Source organism: Polyergus mexicanus, unplaced genomic scaffold (assembly GCF_030449975.1).
Source record: "Polyergus mexicanus isolate NDT 795.1 unplaced genomic scaffold, iyPolMexi1.0 SCAF_6, whole genome shotgun sequence".
NCBI lineage: Eukaryota > Metazoa > Arthropoda > Insecta > Hymenoptera > Formicidae > Polyergus > Polyergus mexicanus.
The window spans coordinates 5,017,896-5,040,890 of NW_027223326.1; the positions used below are offsets into that span (position 1 = coordinate 5,017,896).

At 31.4% G+C, this 22,995-nt stretch overlaps 1 protein-coding gene and 1 pseudogene across 2 annotated transcripts; one reads left to right on the forward strand and one right to left on the reverse strand.

Annotated features, from left to right (window-relative positions):
• Positions 1–9,287: 9,287 nt before the first annotated feature.
• On the reverse strand, positions 9,288–12,405 carry LOC138934314 (uncharacterized; annotated as a pseudogene).
• A 3,382-nt stretch (positions 12,406–15,787) lies between these two features.
• On the forward strand, positions 15,788–20,827 carry LOC138933949 (uncharacterized). Of its 2 annotated transcripts, none has more exons than XM_070297226.1 (7): positions 15,788–15,903; positions 17,931–18,052; positions 18,536–18,655; positions 19,099–19,230; positions 19,581–19,768; positions 19,858–20,017; positions 20,300–20,827. In XM_070297226.1, exons 3-7 carry the CDS (start codon positions 18,619–18,621, stop codon positions 20,428–20,430), a joined length of 648 nt encoding a protein of 215 aa, XP_070153327.1. In that variant the 5' UTR covers positions 15,788–15,903; positions 17,931–18,052; positions 18,536–18,618; the 3' UTR covers positions 20,431–20,827. The 2 variants fall into 2 exon arrangements, with proteins under 2 accessions (XP_070153327.1, XP_070153328.1); XM_070297227.1 differs by lacking the exon at positions 15,788–15,903 and adding an exon at positions 17,616–17,719.
• Positions 20,828–22,995: the final 2,168 nt, after the last annotated feature.

Consider the following 22,995-nt stretch of genomic DNA (forward strand, 5'->3'; position numbering starts at 1 on the left):
TGACAGTAGATCAGTAGCAGAAACCGAGCAGGATTTGCATAGAATTATTATAGCAGATAGCCAGCAGAAACCGAGCAGGATCTGCACAACGCAATTTGATGTCAAATTGATAGCAGAAATCGAGCAGGATCTGCGCGCGCGCAATCTGACGGTAGATTGGTAGCAGAAATCGAGCAGGATCTGCTAACATGACTTGACATCAGGTTGTCGGCAGAAATCGAGCAAGATCTGCGCGCGCGCAATCTGATGGCAAATCGGCAGCAGAAGTCAAACAGAATCTGCAGCTTTTAGCATTCATATAATTTATTGAAATAGTATAGTTTATTCGCTTACAGCTATGCGGCGCACTATTCACTTTCTATATCCGTATTCAAGTTCTTGTTACGAGCGTATATATAATGCCTGCAAAATGCGGCTAATAACATCGTAATTATTTCTATCAATTTAATTTCTGGTACGACTCCCGTACCGGGAATTCAGATATTGAACTGATTTTTAGAAAATCAGACAGATAAATATCCGATTTTCACTTATTTGGAAAGAAATTATCCAAATAAGTGAAAATCGTTCGTTATTATATCTATTTAAGATGTTATGCCTCGGGTGAGGCACGGTAATTTTCGGGATCGTTACCGGATTTAGATTTAGGAATCTGGGATACGTCTGGCGGGTTACCCGAAATTCTGGACACTTTTTATATTCAATAAAACTTTTATTCACTACAAATGGTCTTAATTATAATTCGTCCTCGTGTCTATCATCTACTCGTGTCGCGTATCGCGTTATCTGACACTCGCGGACGCGTGTTTGGAGTCGGGTTTACGTCGCGAGACTCGCTTCTCGATCTTCACGATTTTCACTAAGTGTGACTACTCGCGACTATTAGCGTTACGGCCCGCGTAATATTAATTGATGGTAAAGACTGCCCGCCGCTCGTTAGCGATGGGTCTTTTTATTGTCTCCCCTTGGTTTCCTAGGAGGGGATCGTTTAGCGACAGGACCATGTGTCGTGTCGCTCGATTTTGCGGCAAGATCCGGATGCAAGCTAAGGAGTTCTAAGTAGGACTTCTTTGCTTGCATTTTCGCAATTTCCTTTCTGCTTTTCGGTAGGACTTCTACGTTGCATTTTCGCAACATCCTTATTCCGCGTGCCTTGGTTTCCGCGTTTTCGTAATGGGTGTTTGCGCGGTCGCTCGGGCTTCGCGCGTGGCTCGCGTTGTCAGCGCTTCGTTCGGTCAACGTTCGTAACGTGATCTGTATTCGCGTTACACGTCGAACAATATCTTATTGTATAAAATAATATCTCTCTAAAATAATATGTATCTAATAATTCGTATATAGCCTTCTCGGGCTATAACATCCCTCCCCCGTAAAATAAAGAAAAACGGAGGTGTAAAAGTGACGTTTTTCGCAAAACAAACTTATTTTAAAAATTATTTTTTCTTATTCTAATGTACAACATTTTTCCCGTATACAATATGAGATATAATCGTTTCTTATTATTCCTATACTTATCTAAAATCGTGTACTTAGACTTCGTTTTAGTATGGGTTTTGGGAATCTGTAGGACATACGTGGTTCGTCTTCTTCGTATATCCGTAGGAGTGCCTGTTTTTCTTCCGTATTTAAATGTTGCGTGCGTAGTAGTTGTCATATTTGTCCGTGTCTCGAGTTAGTATACTTAAAATTTTTTCTTGCTTGTATCGTGTGTATTTTGAATTCGATTTCGCGTTCTATGTCTTCGAGTGTGACGTTCGGCGTTTGTATCTCGACTTCCGTATCGGTTGTATTTATGATACTAACGGGACAAGTATAATCCTTCGGTTCTACTAAGCAGTTTCCAAGGTAGATTCCTGGAGCTGTTTCCTCTGCTCGTACTATTCCTATCCGATTTTGCTTTGTTATCGCTTTTACGATGGTTTCGCTGCGCGGTTTTAAAATTGTTTTGTTAAACGTATGGAATCTTAGCACGGCGTCTCCTATTTTTAATTGATTTTGATTATAATCACAGGATACCGAATGTTGTCGAAGGAAATCGATTCCTATTATTCCTTCATTTTCTATCGGAATGTCGTCTCTTACAACGTAAAATGCATGTTTTACCTTGTGATTGCCCATTTTAATAGTGGCGTACATTTTTCCTATGGTGTGTACTTTATGCCCGGTTATGCCTGTAAGCGCGATTTTACCTTCATGTATTAGTGTGTCATCTTTTAAATGTTTCAATTTTATTAATGAAATGGTCGATCCTGAATCGTACAACATCTGTATTTTTTCGTTTTTCACTTGTCGCATTGGTAATGTTATTAGCAATAAGTCCGTCTTTTTCTTTGCACGTGGCATATCTTTAATATGCGTAACGCGATACTCAGATGCAGGTCGCGGTTGTCTCTTTCTCGCTTCTTCTTGCTCGTCTTCGTTGCTGCTACTTGCGCTATCGGCGTTTCTGTTTTGTTGTCGCGGTTTCTTTCGATCGCGTATATTTTCGTCGCGCGTTTTTTGCTGATTTCCGACTTTTAGTTTATTTGTATTGTTTTTCAGTTTTCCTTTTAGACTCCAGCATTCGTCGCGGCTGTGTCCTGTTCTTTTGCAATGCGAGCAGTATTTATTTATCGCGTTTATTCGCGAGGGTTTTTCCGGCTTCGGGAGCGCGTATCGGCTGCTACGGCAATCGCGTCCGAAATGTCCGTTTTTTCCGCATTTAAAGCATTGCGGTGTCGGATTTCGACTATTTCGCGAGTAACTAAATTCGGTTTTATTTTTATTAGCAAAACCACTCGTTCTCGCTGTTCCCGGTCTGAGTTTTTCTTCGGCGCTCGCGCCCGTTATCACTTCTTGGAGCGTGGTATATCGCTGCGCGCGTACGAGCACTTGTAATTCGTCGTGTAACCTGATTTGGAAATTTATTAACGCCTGCTCTTGGATTGTTTGTTGAATCGTGCGTTTAGAGGTTGCGGAATGCTCCTTTCCTTCGATCATCGAATCATATAATTTCATCGCTAGTAGATCAACGCGTTGTCCGAAAGCGTGCGCAGTTTCATTCGGCTTTTGTTTTAAGGAATTGAACTCGATTTGTAAGTGCGTAGTACTTTGTTTAGACTGGTAACAAGTCTCGAGTTGTTGTTTTAATTCGGCGAACGTTTGAATATTTCGTGTCTCGAAATCCTGCATGGCTTTTCCTTTCAGTTTTGTAAATAATATTGCTCGGATTAATGATTCTTCATCCGCGGGATGTATGTCTTGAACGGCGTACGTGCATGCATTTAAAAATTCTAATAACTTATGTCGCGATGTTCCATCAAATTCGGGAATCATTGCTCTTGCTTCCTTTAACGGTAAGTAATTCGGAGCGGTGCTTCGTCGACTTCTGATGTCGCGTGCGGTTCGTCCGTATGTTCCATTAAACGCGTCGTTACCGTCTTCTGAGCGGTTATATCCGTGACGTGGTAATTCCATAATCGCGTCTTCTTACTCGCCTGTTTAATGATTTTACTACCGTGCGTATTTCGTTTAATATTTCGAGAAGGTGCGCGTCGCCTCTTTCTTCGCGGTTTCTCTCGTGGGGCGGTGTGTGATCCGCCTCCACTATATTTCGGTCCATTTGGTGAATGGATCGTCGCATTCTTTCTATTTCCTCGTCTACCGCGCTTTGTGGCGGGTTCGCGGGAGTGTTTTCTTGCGGATTTCGCGATTCGGCCATATTACTTTCTTGTTGGCTATAAATTTCTTCCGGATCGAATAGATCGCTTTCGTAGGAAGTTAATGAAAATTCGCGCCGTAGGGATACTCTACTTGGAGTTCTACTAATATACGGTCGCGTACGTCTAGTCTCGCGTTGAGTGTCGTCAGTGGGGTCAGTCGTATTACGCGGGAGTAGGCTTTCGTCAAAATTGTTAAACGGAAATTCGCATTCTGTGACGACGTTTTCCGGTAACTCGGGCTCGCTTTCGCTCGAGTATTGCGTTTCTAAGTTTTTTCGCGCGTTATAAATATTTTCTCGCGGTGTTAATCTTAATTGAATCGCTCGTCGGGCTGGTTCGCTCAGTAACCACGATCGGTTCGCTATCGGTTTCGGTATATTCGAACCTTCCGACATTCACGCAATTAATTATTACATTTTTTCGGACTTACAATATTATGACGGCTCGCATGATCGCTCGCTGTGTTAGTAGGTTGCCGACGCTGCAGTCCTTCGCTCGGCGGCTGATACGGCTGACGATGCTCGTCGTACGGCGGTCGTTGTCCGGCGTCGGTGCGTTGTCCGTAGAATTATCGTAGGTTGTGAGGCTTGGCGGCTCACGTTTCTGCTACAGCTGTTGCGGCGATGCTCGTTCTGTTGTCCTTGCTTTACTTGTGGTTTCCGTCAGCTTACGTTTTACGTGTGCTGGCGTGCCTGCCCTGTTTACACTCGAGGTGCTTTGCAGGTCTTGGGGAAGGCTTGGCTGCTTCCGTCCATCAACTTTAACTCGATTTGTAGCTGGCGTGCCCGTTTTCGAATACAGTTGTGTCTTTTTCAGGTATTAGCGGGATGAATTCGCTGACGTCCTCCGGCAAATCCCACCGCTGCCACCAATTTTGTTATGCCTCGGGTGAGGCACGGTAATTTTCGGGATCGTTACCGGATTTAGATTTAGGAATCTGGGATACGTCTGGCGGGTTACCCGAAATTCTGGACACTTTTTATATTCAATAAAACTTTTATTCACTACAAATGGTCTTAATTATAATTCGTCCTCGTGTCTATCATCTACTCGTGTCGCGTATCGCGTTATCTGACACTCGCGGACGCGTGTTTGGAGTCGGGTTTACGTCGCGAGACTCGCTTCTCGATCTTCACGATTTTCACTAAGTGTGACTACTCGCGACTATTAGCGTTACGGCCCGCGTAATATTAATTGATGGTAAAGACTGCCCGCCGCTCGTTAGCGATGGGTCTTTTTATTGTCTCCCCTTGGTTTCCCAGGAGGGGATCGTTTAGCGACAGGACCATGTGTCGTGTCGCTCGATTTTGCGGCAAGATCCGGATGCAAGCTAAGGAGTTCTAAGTAGGACTTCTTTGCTTGCATTTTCGCAATTTCCTTTCTGCTTTTCGGTAGGACTTCTACGTTGCATTTTCGCAACATCCTTATTCCGCGTGTCTTGGTTTCCGCGTTTTCGTAATGGGTGATTGCGCGGTCGATCGGGCTTCGCGCGTGGCTCGCGTTGTCAGCGCTTCGTTCGGTCAACGTTCGTAACGTGATCTGTATTCGCGTTACACGTCGAGCAATATCTTATTGTATAAAATAATATCTCTCTAAAATAATATGTATCTAATAATTCATATATAGCCTTCTCGGGCTATAACAAAGATATAAAATAGAAATTAACTTCCATATAAATAAAATATTTTTATTTTGATTTAATTTCATAAATTAATTATTCAAATTTTCATATATATATTACATTAATACATATTATTAATATTATAAATTTATGTTATTAATACAAACGTCAGAAAATGACATCAACTATTGACGTCATTTTTGAATCTTATGAGACCTAACTTTAGGATTAACTCTAATTGTTTTGTGACCAAAATTTACTGTCATTTTGCTACTTGGACTCGAGACCCTTTAAATGTTTAAATCCATTTAAATGTACCATTTTATATAAATGTCTAGAAATTGCTCGATTTTTGCTGTCAATCTGCCGTCAGATTGCGCGCAGGCTCTGCGTGATTTCTGCTGCCAATCTGCTCATATTGCCTGTCAGCAGGCTCTGTCGACAAAACCTGAGCTTAATGTGGTCACAGATGGCTATGGTTTTGGCATGGAATTCTGATTAAATTTGCTGCCAATCTGCGCGCATGCTGCTAGCATTTTGCTATCTGGGGAACATTTTAATCGTTTATTTATATTTTAATTAATTATATTTTTGAACATTCTGTGTACTATATACATCGCGGGTTATATCTATCACGATGCATGTTGATATCGCTGTATTTCGTTGATATGACAGATTTCGCAATCTTAAATACACAAAAAAATTGTTGATAAATATCTAGTTTCTTCTGCTCACCTTAGATTTTAATAAAATACATTCATTTAATGTTTTCTATTTAATTTCTATCGTGTTCTTTGAATTTATAACTTTTAACGATGTATTATTTTTTTTGATAGTAGCGTGTAATGATTTTTATTTTTCTTTTTTTATACGAAAAAACATTAAATGAATGTATTTTTATCAAAATCTAAGGTGAAGAACTAAACATTTATCTACAAATGTTTAGTGTATTTATGGTTAGGAAATCTGTCATACATATCAACGAAATACATCGAACTCGTGCATGCGTCGTGATAGATGTAATCCGCGATGTATGTACAGAATGTCCAAAAATATTATTTAAAAAATAAATAAGCAATTAAAATGTGTTGTGTGAGTTTGGATTCAAGGATAAAATTCCGAATCTATAAAGTATAAAAGATTCTTTCATAAGAAATGTCTCCATGATTAAATTAAATTAAAATAGAGAAATAAATAAAAATGACAACAGACAAAAGTTGCAAACTCATGTAGCACATTTTAATCGCTTATTTATTTTCTAAATAATAATGGCTGCGGTCGAGAAGACGCTAGAGATGCTTTGAAGCATTGCATTAACTAATTAGAATAAAGAAATCTGTACTCCCTTTGCCCTGATTGGTCAATCAAACGCTTCGATGCTTCTAGCGTCAGGGTGCAAACCCATACAGCGGAATAGCCTGAAGCCCGTATCAGACTACGTATTGAAGATTGAGATTGAAGATTCAACATTGAAATTTGACCAATCAGAATAAAAAAATTTTAGTCCCTTTTGTTCTGATTAGTCAAATTTCAATCTTTAATCTTCAATCGTCAATTTTCAATGCGTAGTCTGATACGGACTTATCGCAGAACGAGAGCAAAACCGATCACAAGCGTTCTGTAGTTCTCATTACGCTTGCGATTAGCTTTGCTCTCATTCTGCGTTAAGGCCGTATTACACTACGGGTTGCGGGATCGGTTGCGGTTGGGGTTACGGTTGATAGTTGCGGATTGACCAATCAACCGGCAAGCTGTTTTGCTCTGATTGGTCAATCCATAATCGTCAACGGTAACTCCAACTGCAACCAAGCCCGCAACCCGTAGTGTAATACAGGTTTACGCTACTCCGTTGCATGAGTTTGCACCCTCTTTCCGACCGCAGCCAATATTTTTGAACATTGGCTGTACATACATCGCGTGTTATATCTATCACGATGAATGCACAATTTCGCTGTATTTCGTTGATATGACAGATTTCCTAACCATAAATACACTAAACATTTGTAGATAAATGTTTAGTTTCTCATCTTAGATTTTGATAAAAATAAATTCGTTTAATGTTTTTTCATATAAAAACAAGTTAGAAAGATAAAAATTGTTCCTCGGTATTATCAAAAAAGTAATACACCGTTAAAAATTATACATTTAAAGAACACGATAGAAATTAAATAAAAAACATTAAATGAATGTATTTTTATTAAAATCTAAGGTGAGCGGGAGAAACTAGATATTTATCAACAATTTTTTTGTGTATTTAAGATTGCGAAATCTGTCATATCAACAAAATACAGCGATATCAACATGCATCGTGATAGATATAACGCGCAATGTATACACAGAATGTTCAAAAATATAATTAATTAAAATATAAATAAGCGATTAAAATATTCTACATGGATTTGTAACTTTTGTCTGTTTTCATTTTTATTTATTTTTCTATTTTGATTTAACTTATTCATGGAGATTTTTTATGAAAGGATCTTTTATATTTTACAGATTCTGCATTATCCTTGAATCCAAATTTACGTAGCACATTTTAATTTTATTTATTTTTTAATTAATAATATTTTTGAATATTTTCTGTATATACATCGCAGGTTATATATCTATCACGATGCATGCTAATTTAATTGTATTTCGTTGATATGACAGATTTCCTAACCATAAATACACTAAACATTTGTAGATAAATGTTTAGTTTCTCATCTTAGATTTTGATAAAAATAAATTCGTTTAATGTTTTTTCGAATAAAAACAAGTTAGAAAGATAAAAATCGTTACTCGGTATTATGAAAAAAGTAATACACCGTTAAAAATTATACATTTAAAGAACACGATAGACATTAAATAGAAGACATTAAATGAATGTATTTTTATTAAAATCTAAGGTGAGAGCGGGAGAAACTAAATATTTATCAACATATTTTTTGTGTATTTAATGTTGGGAAATCTGTCATATCAATAAAATACAGCGATATCAGCATGCGTCGTGATAAACATAATCTGTGATGTATGTATATACAGAATGTTTTTCAAAATATAATTAATTAGAAAATTAATAAACGATTAAAATGTTATACATGACTTACGTGCATTACCTCATTGTCTGTCACTTTGGGAAAGATAAGAGAGGATCTTTTTTAGTACGAAAAAATGTATAAAAATGGACTGGTAGAAAGATTGCAATTAGCAATCCATTAAGGTTTGTTCTCACTTTTATTCATTCTATATTTTGATTTAATTTATTTAAAGAGATATCTTTTATGAAAGATTTTTTATACTTTATAGATTCTGCATTATCCTCGAATGCAATTACAAATAAATAGAATGTATGGAAAGGAATGAAAAGGAAAATATAAAACAATTTAATGTCATACTATCAGAGATTATCAAACTATTACACTATAAAAAAACTTGAGTATAACAAATACATGAAAACAAATATGTAGAATATTAATTCTAATTTGATATATTAAATCAATTTTGACATATTTGACAAACATAAAAGCATTGCATCTGTTTTTTAAGAAAATAATTATGCTGATATTAATGTCATGAATTTGATATAACTCAACTTGTATATCTTATGCTTTTAGCTTAACAAAATATTATTTACAATTACAATATCGTGAATATGTAAATAATAAAATATCCGGAGGCATCAAGAATACTTTTGACATTTGACTTAAAGAAAAAAATACAAAGGAATATGACATATTAAACCAATTTTGACAAACATAAAAGTATTGCATCTGTTTCTTAAGAAAATAATTATGTTGATATTAATGTCATGAATTTGATATAACTCAACTTGTATATCTTATGCTTTTAGCTTAACAAAGTATTGTTTACAATTACAATATCGTGAATATGTAAATAATAAAATATCCGGAGGTATCAAGAATACATTTGACATTTGACTCAGAGAAAAAAATACAAAAGAATATGACAAAATGAATAGAAAATTAATTTGATTTTGGTTGTTTGATTTTTTTAAGTTGATTATACAACCATGTTTTTACTTGCGGTGATGATCTATGTTTTAAACAGGGGTTTTGTTTTATAATTTCATGAATTGCTTGTAAAGAAGATAATTTGCCACTCCTTATGACTTGATCAAACGCTGTTAGCACCATTGTTTTTTCATGCTCACTCCATCGTTTTCGCTTTGTGTGACCATATGGAGAACCTACAAAAAGATATTAGTTATTTCCTACAATATTATTAGAATTTTCATACTGTATCAGTTGTATAAGTTGAGGTAAGTACTTATAGAACCAAATTATAAATTATAACTTATATTGCACTATAAATAATTTGCTTGATCAACTATCACGCTATTGATCATTCGAGTAATTAAATTTCTTATTTTAAATTCAGCGATCTCAAAATCAATTAAAGCATTGTCAATTAAATAGACTCAATGTGGCGTAATATAAATTTATGGATTTAGATCGATCGATCATCTCATTGAGAGACTACAAAATTGTTGAATTTTAACTATTTAATATTTAATGTGACAACGTAAATATATAGATGTAGACTTGAGATTATCTCATTGTTAAATCAATGTTAAATTATAAATGTCTAATCAATTGTTAAATTATAAATATTATCTTTATATTTTGATACAACAGTTAACACATAATGGTCTCTAGTAGAGTATATCATAGTATAGCTTGCAACTTTCTCACATACACACACGCGCGCACGCGCACGCAATCCACGCACCTACGTACACGCACTCAGTATGATATATGACAAATTTAAAATAAAATATTATTCTACAATACTTACTAGAACATCTTTTAATTGATCCAGTTGTAATCTCTGATTTAGATGTATCAATAAATGAGTTATTACCATTTCTTTCTGTAATTAATATATATATATATATTGCATTGATAAATGTCACATAGCTAATATGCACATTTTGATAGATTTTGTGCCTTCACGACTATTAGAAAAATTTATGTAAATATCTACAATATTCTCATAATTCACATAAAATTAACATTATCAATGTAGGATTAAGTTATTAATTTTGACCAGCGCGCGCGACGATACTCGGTCGACGATAGCTCCTTCCGGGGAACTTCGGGAAAGCTCGGGCGTGCTCGGGAGAGAGAGACGCGAGAGAGGGGGGAACGGATCGGTTAGGCGTAGCGAGTGTGTGCGAAAAGGGTGGGACCGGTTTTGTGCGTGCTAGTTAGAGAATCCTTTTCGTTTTGATTTTTTTGAGTTCGGCCCGAAGCTTTGATCGGCAGAACTAACCATACACTCCCTGCCCAAATCCCATATTAATACAATTAATAATTTGGTAATTTATACCTTCATTTATAGCTGTTTCTATATTTTCTTTCCTGATATCTTCTTCATCGTTATTGCTGCTATCTTCATTAAAACTTTCCTCTGTACTTTGAAAATCATATCCATGAGCCGCTTCTAAATGTTGTGTAATATTAAAAATATCACGACTAATAATAGGTTGCCTGTACACTTCCCTGTGTATTTTTTCAGCATGTCCCATGAAATTTGCAATGTCAGATATTTCAGTGTCAGCAAGCTCCATACTTGCACAAAATGTAGCAATGTGCTTTCTTAGCTTAGTGCCGCGTAATAAATGTGCAACTTTTGCATTACAATCTTCAGAAAATTTCCTCATGAGAACGCAAGCTCTTAAATATTTAAAACGTTTTCGATTATAACTTGGAAGACCAAAGATATATGGATTTTCTGCAGAAACTTTAGCCTTTTCGCGGAATTGTAATATTAATTTTATACATTCTAATAAACTATTGTTTAATATCACAGGTACTGTGCGACCAAGTTTGTCTCTAATCACAAATCTTACATATTTCTTTGCTGCTTCTTGTACCTTCAATGAAATTTTTTTAAAAAGATCATCAGTTGTGTATGGATCAATACTTTTATACTGTTCAAAATCTGCTATAAACATGCGTTCAATTTCACCAGCTCGTTTACGATTGAACAATTGGACTGAGGTTAACGTACATTCTGCCAGTGTCAACCAAGTTTCATATATATATTCATTTGTTAAATCATCAAATGCTTTCTGTCGTTTACATTTTAAGTACATGTATAACTTAGCTATGTCATCCATTGATGGAAGATCATCATTTTTTTGTCTTTGATGTTGTAAGCGTGTTTCTATAACTGTTTTATTAACACTGGTACCATAATCTTCTGTTAATAATCCTAAAAAATCTTTGACCAAAGCTTTTTTTTCATCATCCTGACGTTTTATGCATTCCGTAATAAGTATGTGACCAACTTTTTTTATTAATGTTCCTAACATAGCTGCTGTAGTAGGTTTAGAATAAATGCCTTCTTTATCATCTAAACCCGCTACTTTGTTAACTGTATTAATAACGTCTTCATAAAATTTTAGATGATATATAGATTCAAAATCAATTATATTTTTATTACTCTCTTTAATAGCTAATAGAAAACGACCTAACAGTCTTAAATGTGCGCGGATCATGCCATGCTGGTGTTCAAGTTTATATTTAATAGATAATTTATTACCATATAAAATAATGAGCTTGTCATATCTTATTACACGACATCATCTTCTCTTATCACAGGTAATATCACAGATCGTAATTTTCTGTTATCCGCGCTATGTACTCTACCTAAAATTGCACGTCCCAAAATTGTTACAGCTCTAGCATGTTTACTATTACGACCAGTACATCGATAAAAATGTTGACGAAGTGAAATCTTGGAAAAAAAGCCATGACACTTTGCACAGGGTAAATAATCTTTAACTTCCTTATTTTTTGAAGCTTGTGGTCTTCGACATACAATCAAATCACTTTTCCCGATGTTACTATCAGTGTTGTACTGAAAATTTCCTTTGCGTCTAATCGTATCTATTATTTTCAATCTTTCTGCACATTTTTTGGTCAGTAAACTGAATTTTCTAACTTCTGCTTCATTGGAATGAATGGTCTCCAAATGCGTGCTATTTTCGTATATAACTTGTTACAAAAAAAGCAACAATTTTTTTTTTATCTTTACTACTGCTAGATGAAGTTGCAATATATAAATCTTTATCATCAAACACTCTTGCTGCTGATACTTCTACTGATTTGTTAATTTCTAGAGACGTATTTGATTTATTAGGTGGCTCTTTGCATTTGTCGTTTTCATCCTCATCATTAGCATCATCATCACTACAAGATTCTGAATAAAATTCATTTGATGGATAATATTCAGAATCATCATTTGATTCGCTCTCCTCTATCTTTTTTGCTGTAAAAGTGTATCATTATTAGAAAATTCTTAAATGTGATAAGTGAGGAAATAATATTTTAATTATTTACACCCTACAATTAAAAATATTGACTGCGCGTATGCTAATTTCTGACTAGCAAGCAAGACTACTTCTTTATATTTTTACAATTCAATTTGCTTCTTTAATTTGTTTACTCGTTCGTTTATTAAGTAACCAACTTATTTGATTCAGTAAAAAAAGCAAATTGAGACATATAGAAGGAATAAGCTGATTAAAAATGGAAAGGTAAGTATTCAATGTTTGTGCATATAATATCGAGAAGGTACACTTCTCGTAATATTTACATAGATTTTACAAACATACTTGGGATAATCTTACCTGTGTCTGATAACACAGCTGCCGCAATGTTAGTATCGTCTTTTTTATTTGTTTTATTTTTAATATCATCATTTTCATTATTTTTATCTAAAACGAGAAATTATTGTAGTTTTCAATATTAATCAATATTAAGAAAATGTACTTATATTAAATATAATAATGACTTAAAAAAATTCCACTTGTAGATACATACATACATTGATTTTACCTATGTTTGATACAATAGTAATAATATCCTTAGAATTATTCTGGTTTTCGCTATTCTCTTTATCTGAAACGAGAAATTATAACAGCTTTGTAAATTAATCAATATTTATATAATTTTTGTATTACATTAAATGTACAATACTTTTAAAGATTCTAGATCTGCATACGTATTTTGAATCTTACCTACATCTGATGACACAACAGAAATATTTTCAACATTATCATATGTTTTATTTCTATCTTTGTCTAGAATAAAAAAATATAAATTTATAAAAAAATTATTTTATAAATTTACACTCATAGTATGCTTATATTGTAAATTATACACATAACATTTTTACATATTTTTAGTTGATATATTTACATTTTTAATCTACATTTTTATAATTTATACATATAATAATATAATACCCAGCAAACACATATTATAACAGTTATATAACATTCGAGTTAAAAATTAAAATAACAACGTTATATTTTTATTATATAATTGTTATATATCATCTGTTTATTGTTGCTATATAATATACTAGCAAACACATATTATAACAATTATACAGGGTGTCCCATTTTAAAGGACCCAATCAAATATCTCAGAAACACTGCGTTAAATCGAAAAATGTTTCAAACAAAAGTTGTGTGGCTTCAAGGGGGCCATAAGATGGCGACAATGACTTGACCTTGGAAAATCATTTGAAGGTCATGTGAAGGTTAACTTTAAAATCTTAAATAGAAACCCCCATTTTTTATTTAGTATTCTTGTAGCTGACATCGAGAGCTTTCCAAAACATTATAATAAACTATTTTTTTATTCAGTACTTTTTGAGTTATTTTATATTTTAATCTGACATCTTTTGATATAAAAAGTTAAATATCTCATAAAATATTCAGTTTTTGATAATCTTACCGTAATACTTTTGTACAGAATAATGAGACAAATCAATTAGTCCAAAAAAAAACAAATAATTGTTTAAAAAAATACATCGTAAATAATTTTTTAAAAACTATTATTTTTTTATACTAATTGATTTGTATCATTATTCTGTACATAAAAGTATTACGGTAAGATTATCAAAAACTAACTATTTTATGAGATATTTAATTTTTTATATCGAAATATGTCAGATTAAAATATAATATAACTCAAAAAGTACTGAATAAAAAAATAGTTTATTATAGTGTTTTGGAAAGCTCTCGAGGCAAGCTACAAGAATACTAAATAAAAAATGGGGGTTTCCATTTAAGATTTTAAAGTTGACCTTCACATGACCTTCAAATGATTTTCCAAGGTCAAATCATTGTCACCATATTATGGCCCCCTTGAAGCCACACAACTTTTGTTTGAAACATTTTTCGATTTAACGGAGTGTTTCTGAGATATTTGAGTGGGTCCTTTAAAATGGGACACCCTGTATAAAATTAAAATAACAACTGTTATATATTTATTATGTAAATTTATATACCATCTGTTTACTGTTGCTATATAATATACTAGCAAATATGTATTATAACAGTCATATAACATTAGAGTAAAAAATTAAAATAACAGCTGTTATATAATATTTATTATATAAATTTATATATCATCTGTTTACTATTGTTATATAATGTATGTAAAATAGTTATATGTTTCTTCATTTGCGTATTTTGCTCAATGCTGCTAATAAATTCCGCGACTTTTTTATTCATACGCGCGGCTTTTTCTCGCGTCCTCTCAAACGCATAATATCGCGACGATAAAGAACCAGTGTTAAAATAGCGCTGGCATCGCGGTAACGCGTGTTTGCCTATCTAGTTAAGATACAATTCAGGGTTGAATTATTGTTGGCGGGAAAGCGGGCAAAAAGTGAGTACGCATTACCACGCATTACGCATTGTGCCTTCGTGTTACAACAAAAAGTGATCGTTTCCAAAAGTGATCGGTTTTGTGTCGAGAATTATTTGATGTTCATGTTGACCGTCGTGTGTTTAATTAGTATTGGGCTCTGCAATGGATGACTCTGCGAGAGCAAGCATAGATAGTATATTATTCTGAACCGCAGAAATATACATGTGTGCTGCATTCTTTCTCTGCGCGATCTTTTTTTGTGTCAACTCTTTGCGTCTTGTCTGACAAAGATAATTGTACAATAATAATTGTAGAACTTTACACAAGCCAAAGACTGTAAGTATATATATAAATAAGTGTTTATTAGATGACTGATTATGTTATATATATCTATGTAACTAATGTTCACCATTTCTACGCTTTTTCTTACAGAAAGACTGAACTCTCCATTAAAAAGATTTCTTAGAGAAATCTGTTGTTCTCTTTATCTCATTGTCAGCGACAATTTATTTGACGCAATAGAAAGCTTATAGCCAAAGACTGTAAGTATATTTAGTACGTGTTTATTAGACGACTGATTATGTTATTATATATATCCCAGTGAGCATTATTGAGAGGATGAGCTCTTTAAGAGGACTTTTTAAAGACTTAATTAAATTTTCTTAGAAATGATATCAGTAAGTTATCTTTTTTAAGATATCTTTCAGAAGAGCTCTTTATGATATCTCTTCATAGATATCTCTAAAATCTCTAGCAAGCGTGCTATTTTAGATATTTTACGAACGCCGCACACATGCGCAAGAAATGTACGTGTGAACTAGAGACCCCGTGTCTAGTGTGAACTGCGTGCCACTGCGTGCTTTGGATTTCAGAAAGATAGCATTTCTTCAATATTAACGTTTTTAAGGTAATCTTTTTTTCTTAAATTATAAATATTATTAAATATGTATTTGAGTATAAAATAGATTAATATTTTCATATATATTTTTGTTATGTCTATATCCAATCTAAGAAGTTAGGTTATATCTTCAAAAAGCACATGTTTCAAAATTATAAATTTTTTTTATTCATAGTCTGGGCATTTTAAACCCTGTTTTAACATCAGAATCGGATAGGATTTATCAGGTCATAGTGAGTACCTATAGCCTAAGAGTAATTTATTTTGAAATTTTAAGCGTTTATATTTTTGTGATACATATCGCAAATCATAATGTACATATCAAGGATAAAGTGGTACAATGTGTATTTCAATAAGAAAAATAAAATAATTTTGGCATTTTATTATATTTATTCTATATTGCAATTTCTATATTGCTCTGCTTACCAGAGAAGTTGGGTTTTATATTTGCAAGAAACACGCATATTGCAATCATAAAAATTCTTTTTTATTGTAGTCTATATATATATATATATATATATATATACCCAGTCAGCCAGGTCTGTTCTAACAGATATTGCCAAGTGCTTGCTACAAATTATTGTCAGCAAAAAGGCTACAAATTTGGTACAAGAGTTGTTATTACCGATTAAGCTGGCAGATTGCCGGCAAGAATCAAGCAAAGCTTGCTAACATAACTACACAGCAAATTGGCGGCAGAAACCGAGCAAAGCTTGCTGACATGACTGACATCAGATTGTCGGCAAAAACTGAGCAGGATCTAGAGTGCGCAATCTGATGGCAAATTGGCAGCAAAAACCGAACAAAATCTGCAGCTTATTACAAAGTATTATAAAATAGTTCAGTCGCTTATCGCTATGCGGCGCGTTATTCATTATCTATACCCGTATTCAAATTCTTGTCATGAGTGTATATAAAGCCTACAAAATGCTAATAATATTATAATATATATATTTCTATCAGTTCAATTTTTGACATAATTCTTATACAGGAAATTCAGATATTGAATTGATTTTTGGCAAATCGGACAGATAATTGTTCGATTTTCACTTATTCAAACAATTTCTGTCCAAAAAGATCTTTAATTTTATAAATTAAGTTATTTGAATTTACCTATATGTTTTAACATATTAATATATGATTTTATATAATGTCTAATTATCTAATGGTCATTTTATGACCAAAACTTATCATCATTTTGTTACTTAGGGTTAAGGCTTTAAATCTACTTAAATATATACTTTTATATGAATGGCCAAAAGCTGCAGAATTTGTTCGGTTTTTGCTGACAATCTGCTGTCAGATTGTCTTGCGCAGATCTTGGTCGATTTTTGCCATCAATTTGACGTCAAATCATGTCAAGCTTTGCTCGGTTTTTGCCGTCAATTTGCTGTCAGGTTATGTCAACAAGCTTTGTCACCAAAACACAAGCTTAATGCGGACACAGATGGCACTGGATTTGTTACCAAGTTTTGAGCGAATTTGATGCCAATTTGGCAACAATTTGTTATCAAATTGCTTACTGGGTATATACATTTTTATGATTGCAATATGCGTGTTTCTTGCAAATATAAAACCCAACTTTTCTGGTAAGCAGAGCAATATAGAAATTGCAATATAGAATAAATATAATAAAATGCCAAAATTATTTTATTTTTCTTATTGAAATACACATTGTACCACTTTATCCTTGATATGTACATTATGATTTGCGATATGTATCACAAAAATATAAACGCTTAAAATTTCAAAATAAATTACTCTTAAGCTATAGGTACTCACTATGACCTGCAACGTGCAACGCAACACTAAAGCTACCTAATAAGTATGTTTAAATATCCAGATCAAGACGTACTCATTAGGCTGCAACTACTGTTGCATTGCATTAATTTGTTATTGTGATTTTTAAAAAGTATAATAGTAATAAACATATTATTCAAAACCATATATTCATAAAACAATATATTATATATATATTTATATACACATATATGTAAAATATATAATTAATCTATATAAATTTTTTCAAATTAAAGAAGAGACGAAGAACCAAAAGCAAAGACAGATAAAGGGAGAGAGAGAGAGAGAGAGAGAGAGAGAGAGAGAGAGAGAAAGAGAGAAAGGAAGAGAAAAGGAAGAAGAAAGAATTAAATATCAGGTAAGAATAATTAACATTTTGTTTGATATTATGCACGTTAATGTATATAGTGTCATGTGTCATGTTGAAGTTAACTTTTTCTTAATTTTGATGCATATAAATAACATTTATTCAGAAAAATAATTACTTATATATTCAGAAAAATAATTATTTATATATATTAGGTTTGATTTTCGAGTTTGAGTTCTTTATTGGATGCGAAATTGAAATAAAAATTAAACTTTTCAAAAAAGTATAAACAAAAGGTAAAGTAACTATAAAGTAACTTATATTTTATTATTTTCTAATTTTGAATTTTTTATTTTTATTCTTAATATCTTTATATTTTATACATTACATTATTTTTATAAATTAAAAATGTCATTACGCAAAAATTTTAAAAAGTTATCCGTGAGTCAGAAAAATAAAAGGCTTCTTAAAGCTTATAAATTTTTACAAAATATTGAAATAAGTGATGCTAATGAGAATATTTTCTATTTACAGGAAAGTCTGAATTATTAAATAATGATATAAACAATTATGAGGAACATGAAGAAAGTCAAATATTATACTTGGATAGCTTCGATATGGAATCTAACTTGGATGTACAAGTAAAAGAAACAAGTGAGAAAATTATTATTGTTTTCTGTATATAGCAGGCTTATTAAGTATATAATAGATTTTATCAATGTCTTTAAATTATTACAAATTTTTCTCTATTTTTATTTCTTTTATTTTCTACACATTTTTCTTTTATAATTTTGTTAATATTGCAAAATATCTGTTAAATATATTGTATAAAGTTAGTTGTTAATGTTTAAAAATAAAATATTACAATTTTTTTCTAATTGTAGAATATGGAAAATATTCTACATTTATTTTAGTATTATTTATTTAGATAAATACTGCAAGTAAAATTATATACAATTTGTAGATTAAAGTTAAATAGCAATTAATAAAATTTTAAATTTTATCTAGATTATAATAAATAAAATGATTATAAATAAAATGTTTGTATTTTATAATATTTATATAATTTTCATTATAATTTTTGTTTCTTTTAATAGATGCACAACCAATCAACTATTCACAATCAATATTTCATCTAACCGATCGACAAAAATCAATTATTATCTACGAAGAGAATGCAGAAAATATAAACAGAGAGGGAAAAAAAGAATTGCATGAATTGTGTTGCAGTAAGTATAGAGATAATTGTTTTATAATTAATATTTTAATAAATATATGATTTAATATTATAATAAATATGATTTAAAATGTATTTAGTGTTTTTTTTTTTCAATAAATTTTTGTGTTAGACAACTTTTCTTTATATTTTTTACTTTTGAAAATATATAAATAGATTTATTTTATTATTTCTTTGTGCATATTAGTTGATTCTCTCTCTCTCTCTCTCTCTCTCCATATATATATATATGTATATATGTATATGTATATATATATATATATATATATATATATATATATATATACATATATATAATTAATATGGATATGTATTAAATATTATAAATTTTGTTAAATATAGATGGTTGTCGCGATGACATTCAAAAGATTATACGATTGTTAATTACGATCCAACAATTATTATTAGATGAACACCCACATTCTTCACAAAAAAATACTACAAATTTAAACTTACCAATTGGAACACCAGAAGCACTAGAGAAATTTAACAAATTATTAATACAAGACTTCGTATCTTTGTTGCAATATGTAAGTACACTTTATCTAATATGTAAGTACAATTAAATTTAAAAAACAAATGTATATATGTATAATAATAAAATTACATGTTTTTACAGAAAAAATTAATTAAAACTGTAGGAGGGAAAGATGCAGAACAACATGTAAGAAACGCACTGAAACTTACTTTAACTGATAATTTGGCGTACAAACTTTCATGGACAGGACAGAAAAAAACTGTTGAAACGAGATGTATGAAATTTGTTGACGTCATTATCGGTATTTATGTTTTCTTATATTTTATTTTAATATATCAGAATTAATAATATATTAATATTATTTAATTAAAAAGCATTACTCACGCGCGCGCGTACATATGTAATGCTATTTTTTTATTTTGTTATTATGTTTTTATGAAAATAAAAATTGATCATTAATAGCAAGAAAATATATTTATACTGAAAATATATAATAAATGTATAACAAAATTTATAATTTATAATTTTAATAATTTTATTTTAATCACTTTATCATTTAATTTTTGTAACAAAATTTTTTCAGAAGTAATCATCGATATTAGAGAAAAAATTTCTTCGCATTCTGTCCAAAATGTAATAAAAAATTGGCTTCAGCATGCTGGAGATAGGATTAATCAAAACTCCAAGAGACACGCCAGTGAAAAGAAGAAATAGAAGATGAAAAAAGTTTCAAAAATATTTAAAAAAGATTTTTTCTAAGGCGAAAAAGACGTATTTTGTGTGATATTAATTATTATTTTCCTTTATTATTTGATTGAAGGCTGCTCAATTTAATATATTGTTTTTCACAAATATTTATGTAAATGCGTACATTATTGTTTAACGTCAAGCAGCATGTTCGCATACTCAAATTTAGTTTTTGTAATAACGATTTATTTCGTTTACTTTACATTTTTTCATAAAGATATACTTACATTTTTCTTATAAAGATAAAATTGAAATTTTTTTAGCAATAGTATATGCTTATATTTGTTTTTCTTTCATGCAATATTATAAATTTTTTTCATTTTAAATAGAATAAAGCATTTCATTGTCAATAATAATCTATGTGCAATTATATGGCAAATTTTTTATTTTATTATCAAATTGATTGTATTATAAAAAGTTATTTTTATTATACAAAAATAATTTAGCAAATGTTGTATTTTGCAAAGTTTTAATAAAATGTTATTAAAAAATGTATACTAAGAGTTATATTTTTCTTTAAATAAAAAAATGTAAAGGGCGTTTTTTAATTCATCGATTGATTAATCCCATGATGCACAAATGTAGCAAATCCAGGACTTTGCTGTCCTTGCGCATCATGAGATTGATCAATCGATGAATTAAAAAACTCGCCCAAAAATATAATACTACAAATAGAACGGTTCTTAACGGTGACATTTTTTTGATATTTAAAAGAAGTCAGATTGTGGAATTCTTTTAGATGTCAATTATATGATGTCTTTCTTTCCTCTAAAATCGACGCATTGGAGGACTTATTGATATCATAATATTATCATTTTGATGGTGTTTTCGGAAGTCCGACTCTTAAACTTGAGTACTTTATGAATTTCTTTTGATAACATATTGCTCACTGGGATATATATGTCCAAGGGCAGTTTTGACGGCATTTTTTTTATTTGGTATATAAATATGCGCAAATGTCCAGAGAATAACATGCAACAAGCCATTTAAAAAGATTCCTCTTAATTTTCGAGTAATATGAGGAGAAATACAAAATGGTAGTTTTGACTACTTCTTTTATGGTGAGGCAGTTTCAAAGACAGTGTATATAAAATATATACTTTTTAGTGTCACAAAGGCAGTTTTGACGACCAGATGTATATATTGTAGCATATATAAAGGTTGTTTTGACTGGTTGTCAAAAATACCTTAATATAGCTATAAACTATATATCAATCGACACGGTATAAAGGCTGTTTTGACGACATATATATATTTTGTATATATACGTCGTTAAAACAACCTTTACATATATTTATATATTTGTATATGTATATATATATATATATATATATATGTCGTCAAATGGAATCTGATATGTAATAACTTCAAGCGGATATATTGTTTAATAAATGGATGGAAATTATGATTATAAAATATTGTTAAAAAAAATTAAAAAATAAATATGCATAATGTTAAAACATTATATGCATATTTTATAATTAATTACTTATATTGATTTTATATATTAATTTACTACTCATATTTTTTGATATCCTTGCTCTTCTATTAATAGTGCGTTACATGTAAGCAAGTAATACTTTTTATAGACATGGCAAGTACGAACTGTCAAATTATCAAAGTATCACTTCTGCTTTGAACATGTTGATATATCGTGTGAGACATACACTAGATATACATATATAATGAATCACTTAGCAATGTAACATAAAGAATACATAATATTGCATTTTGAATCTTGAACATTAAATCATTTTACTTTATCAGAAATATATAACTAAATCTTCCAAACATAAATCTGATTTTTAAACATATGTTGAAATTGAGAAAAATATTATTGATTCCTCAATAAATCCAGCATATGACTGGCTAACCATTTATGTTTTTGTTATCTTTCAATGGATTTAGAAATCTGGACAGTAATAATGGATTTACATTGAATCCCACATTTTGTATTCTCTGAATTATATTCTTTGAGGATAGCTAATGATTAGCCTTAGACCACCTGCTTTACAAATTAATGGGCAACCACAAACGAAGTTCTCAGTAACATCAGAAACATACATGAAATACATTATAAAATCTTTAGTATGTGATATATGCAACAAATAATATTGCATTTTTTAGGCTTGCATTTGCTTACATTAAACTACTTTAATCTATCATAAATACATAATCTGAACTCAAAACATAAATATGATTCTCCAAACATATGTCGCAACCAAAAAAATATTAGTGCTTCTCGAATAAATCTAATACATGATCGCTGAGCGTTGATGTTTCCACAACATTTCACAAGATTCTAATAGCGGAGACAATAATAATGAATTCTCGCTTAAAAGAATCTCGTGCTTTGTTAATGGATTCTCTCCAGACATTCGATGCAAGCTGGATCCCTAGTTTGCAAATTAGTATGTCTATTACTTTTGCCTGCTTAAAATAAAAATAAACATGATATAATATTAAATAGGCAGCGTGACATTAAAATCTCATTCATACAGCAATATTACCAGTATAATTGTCATCATTACA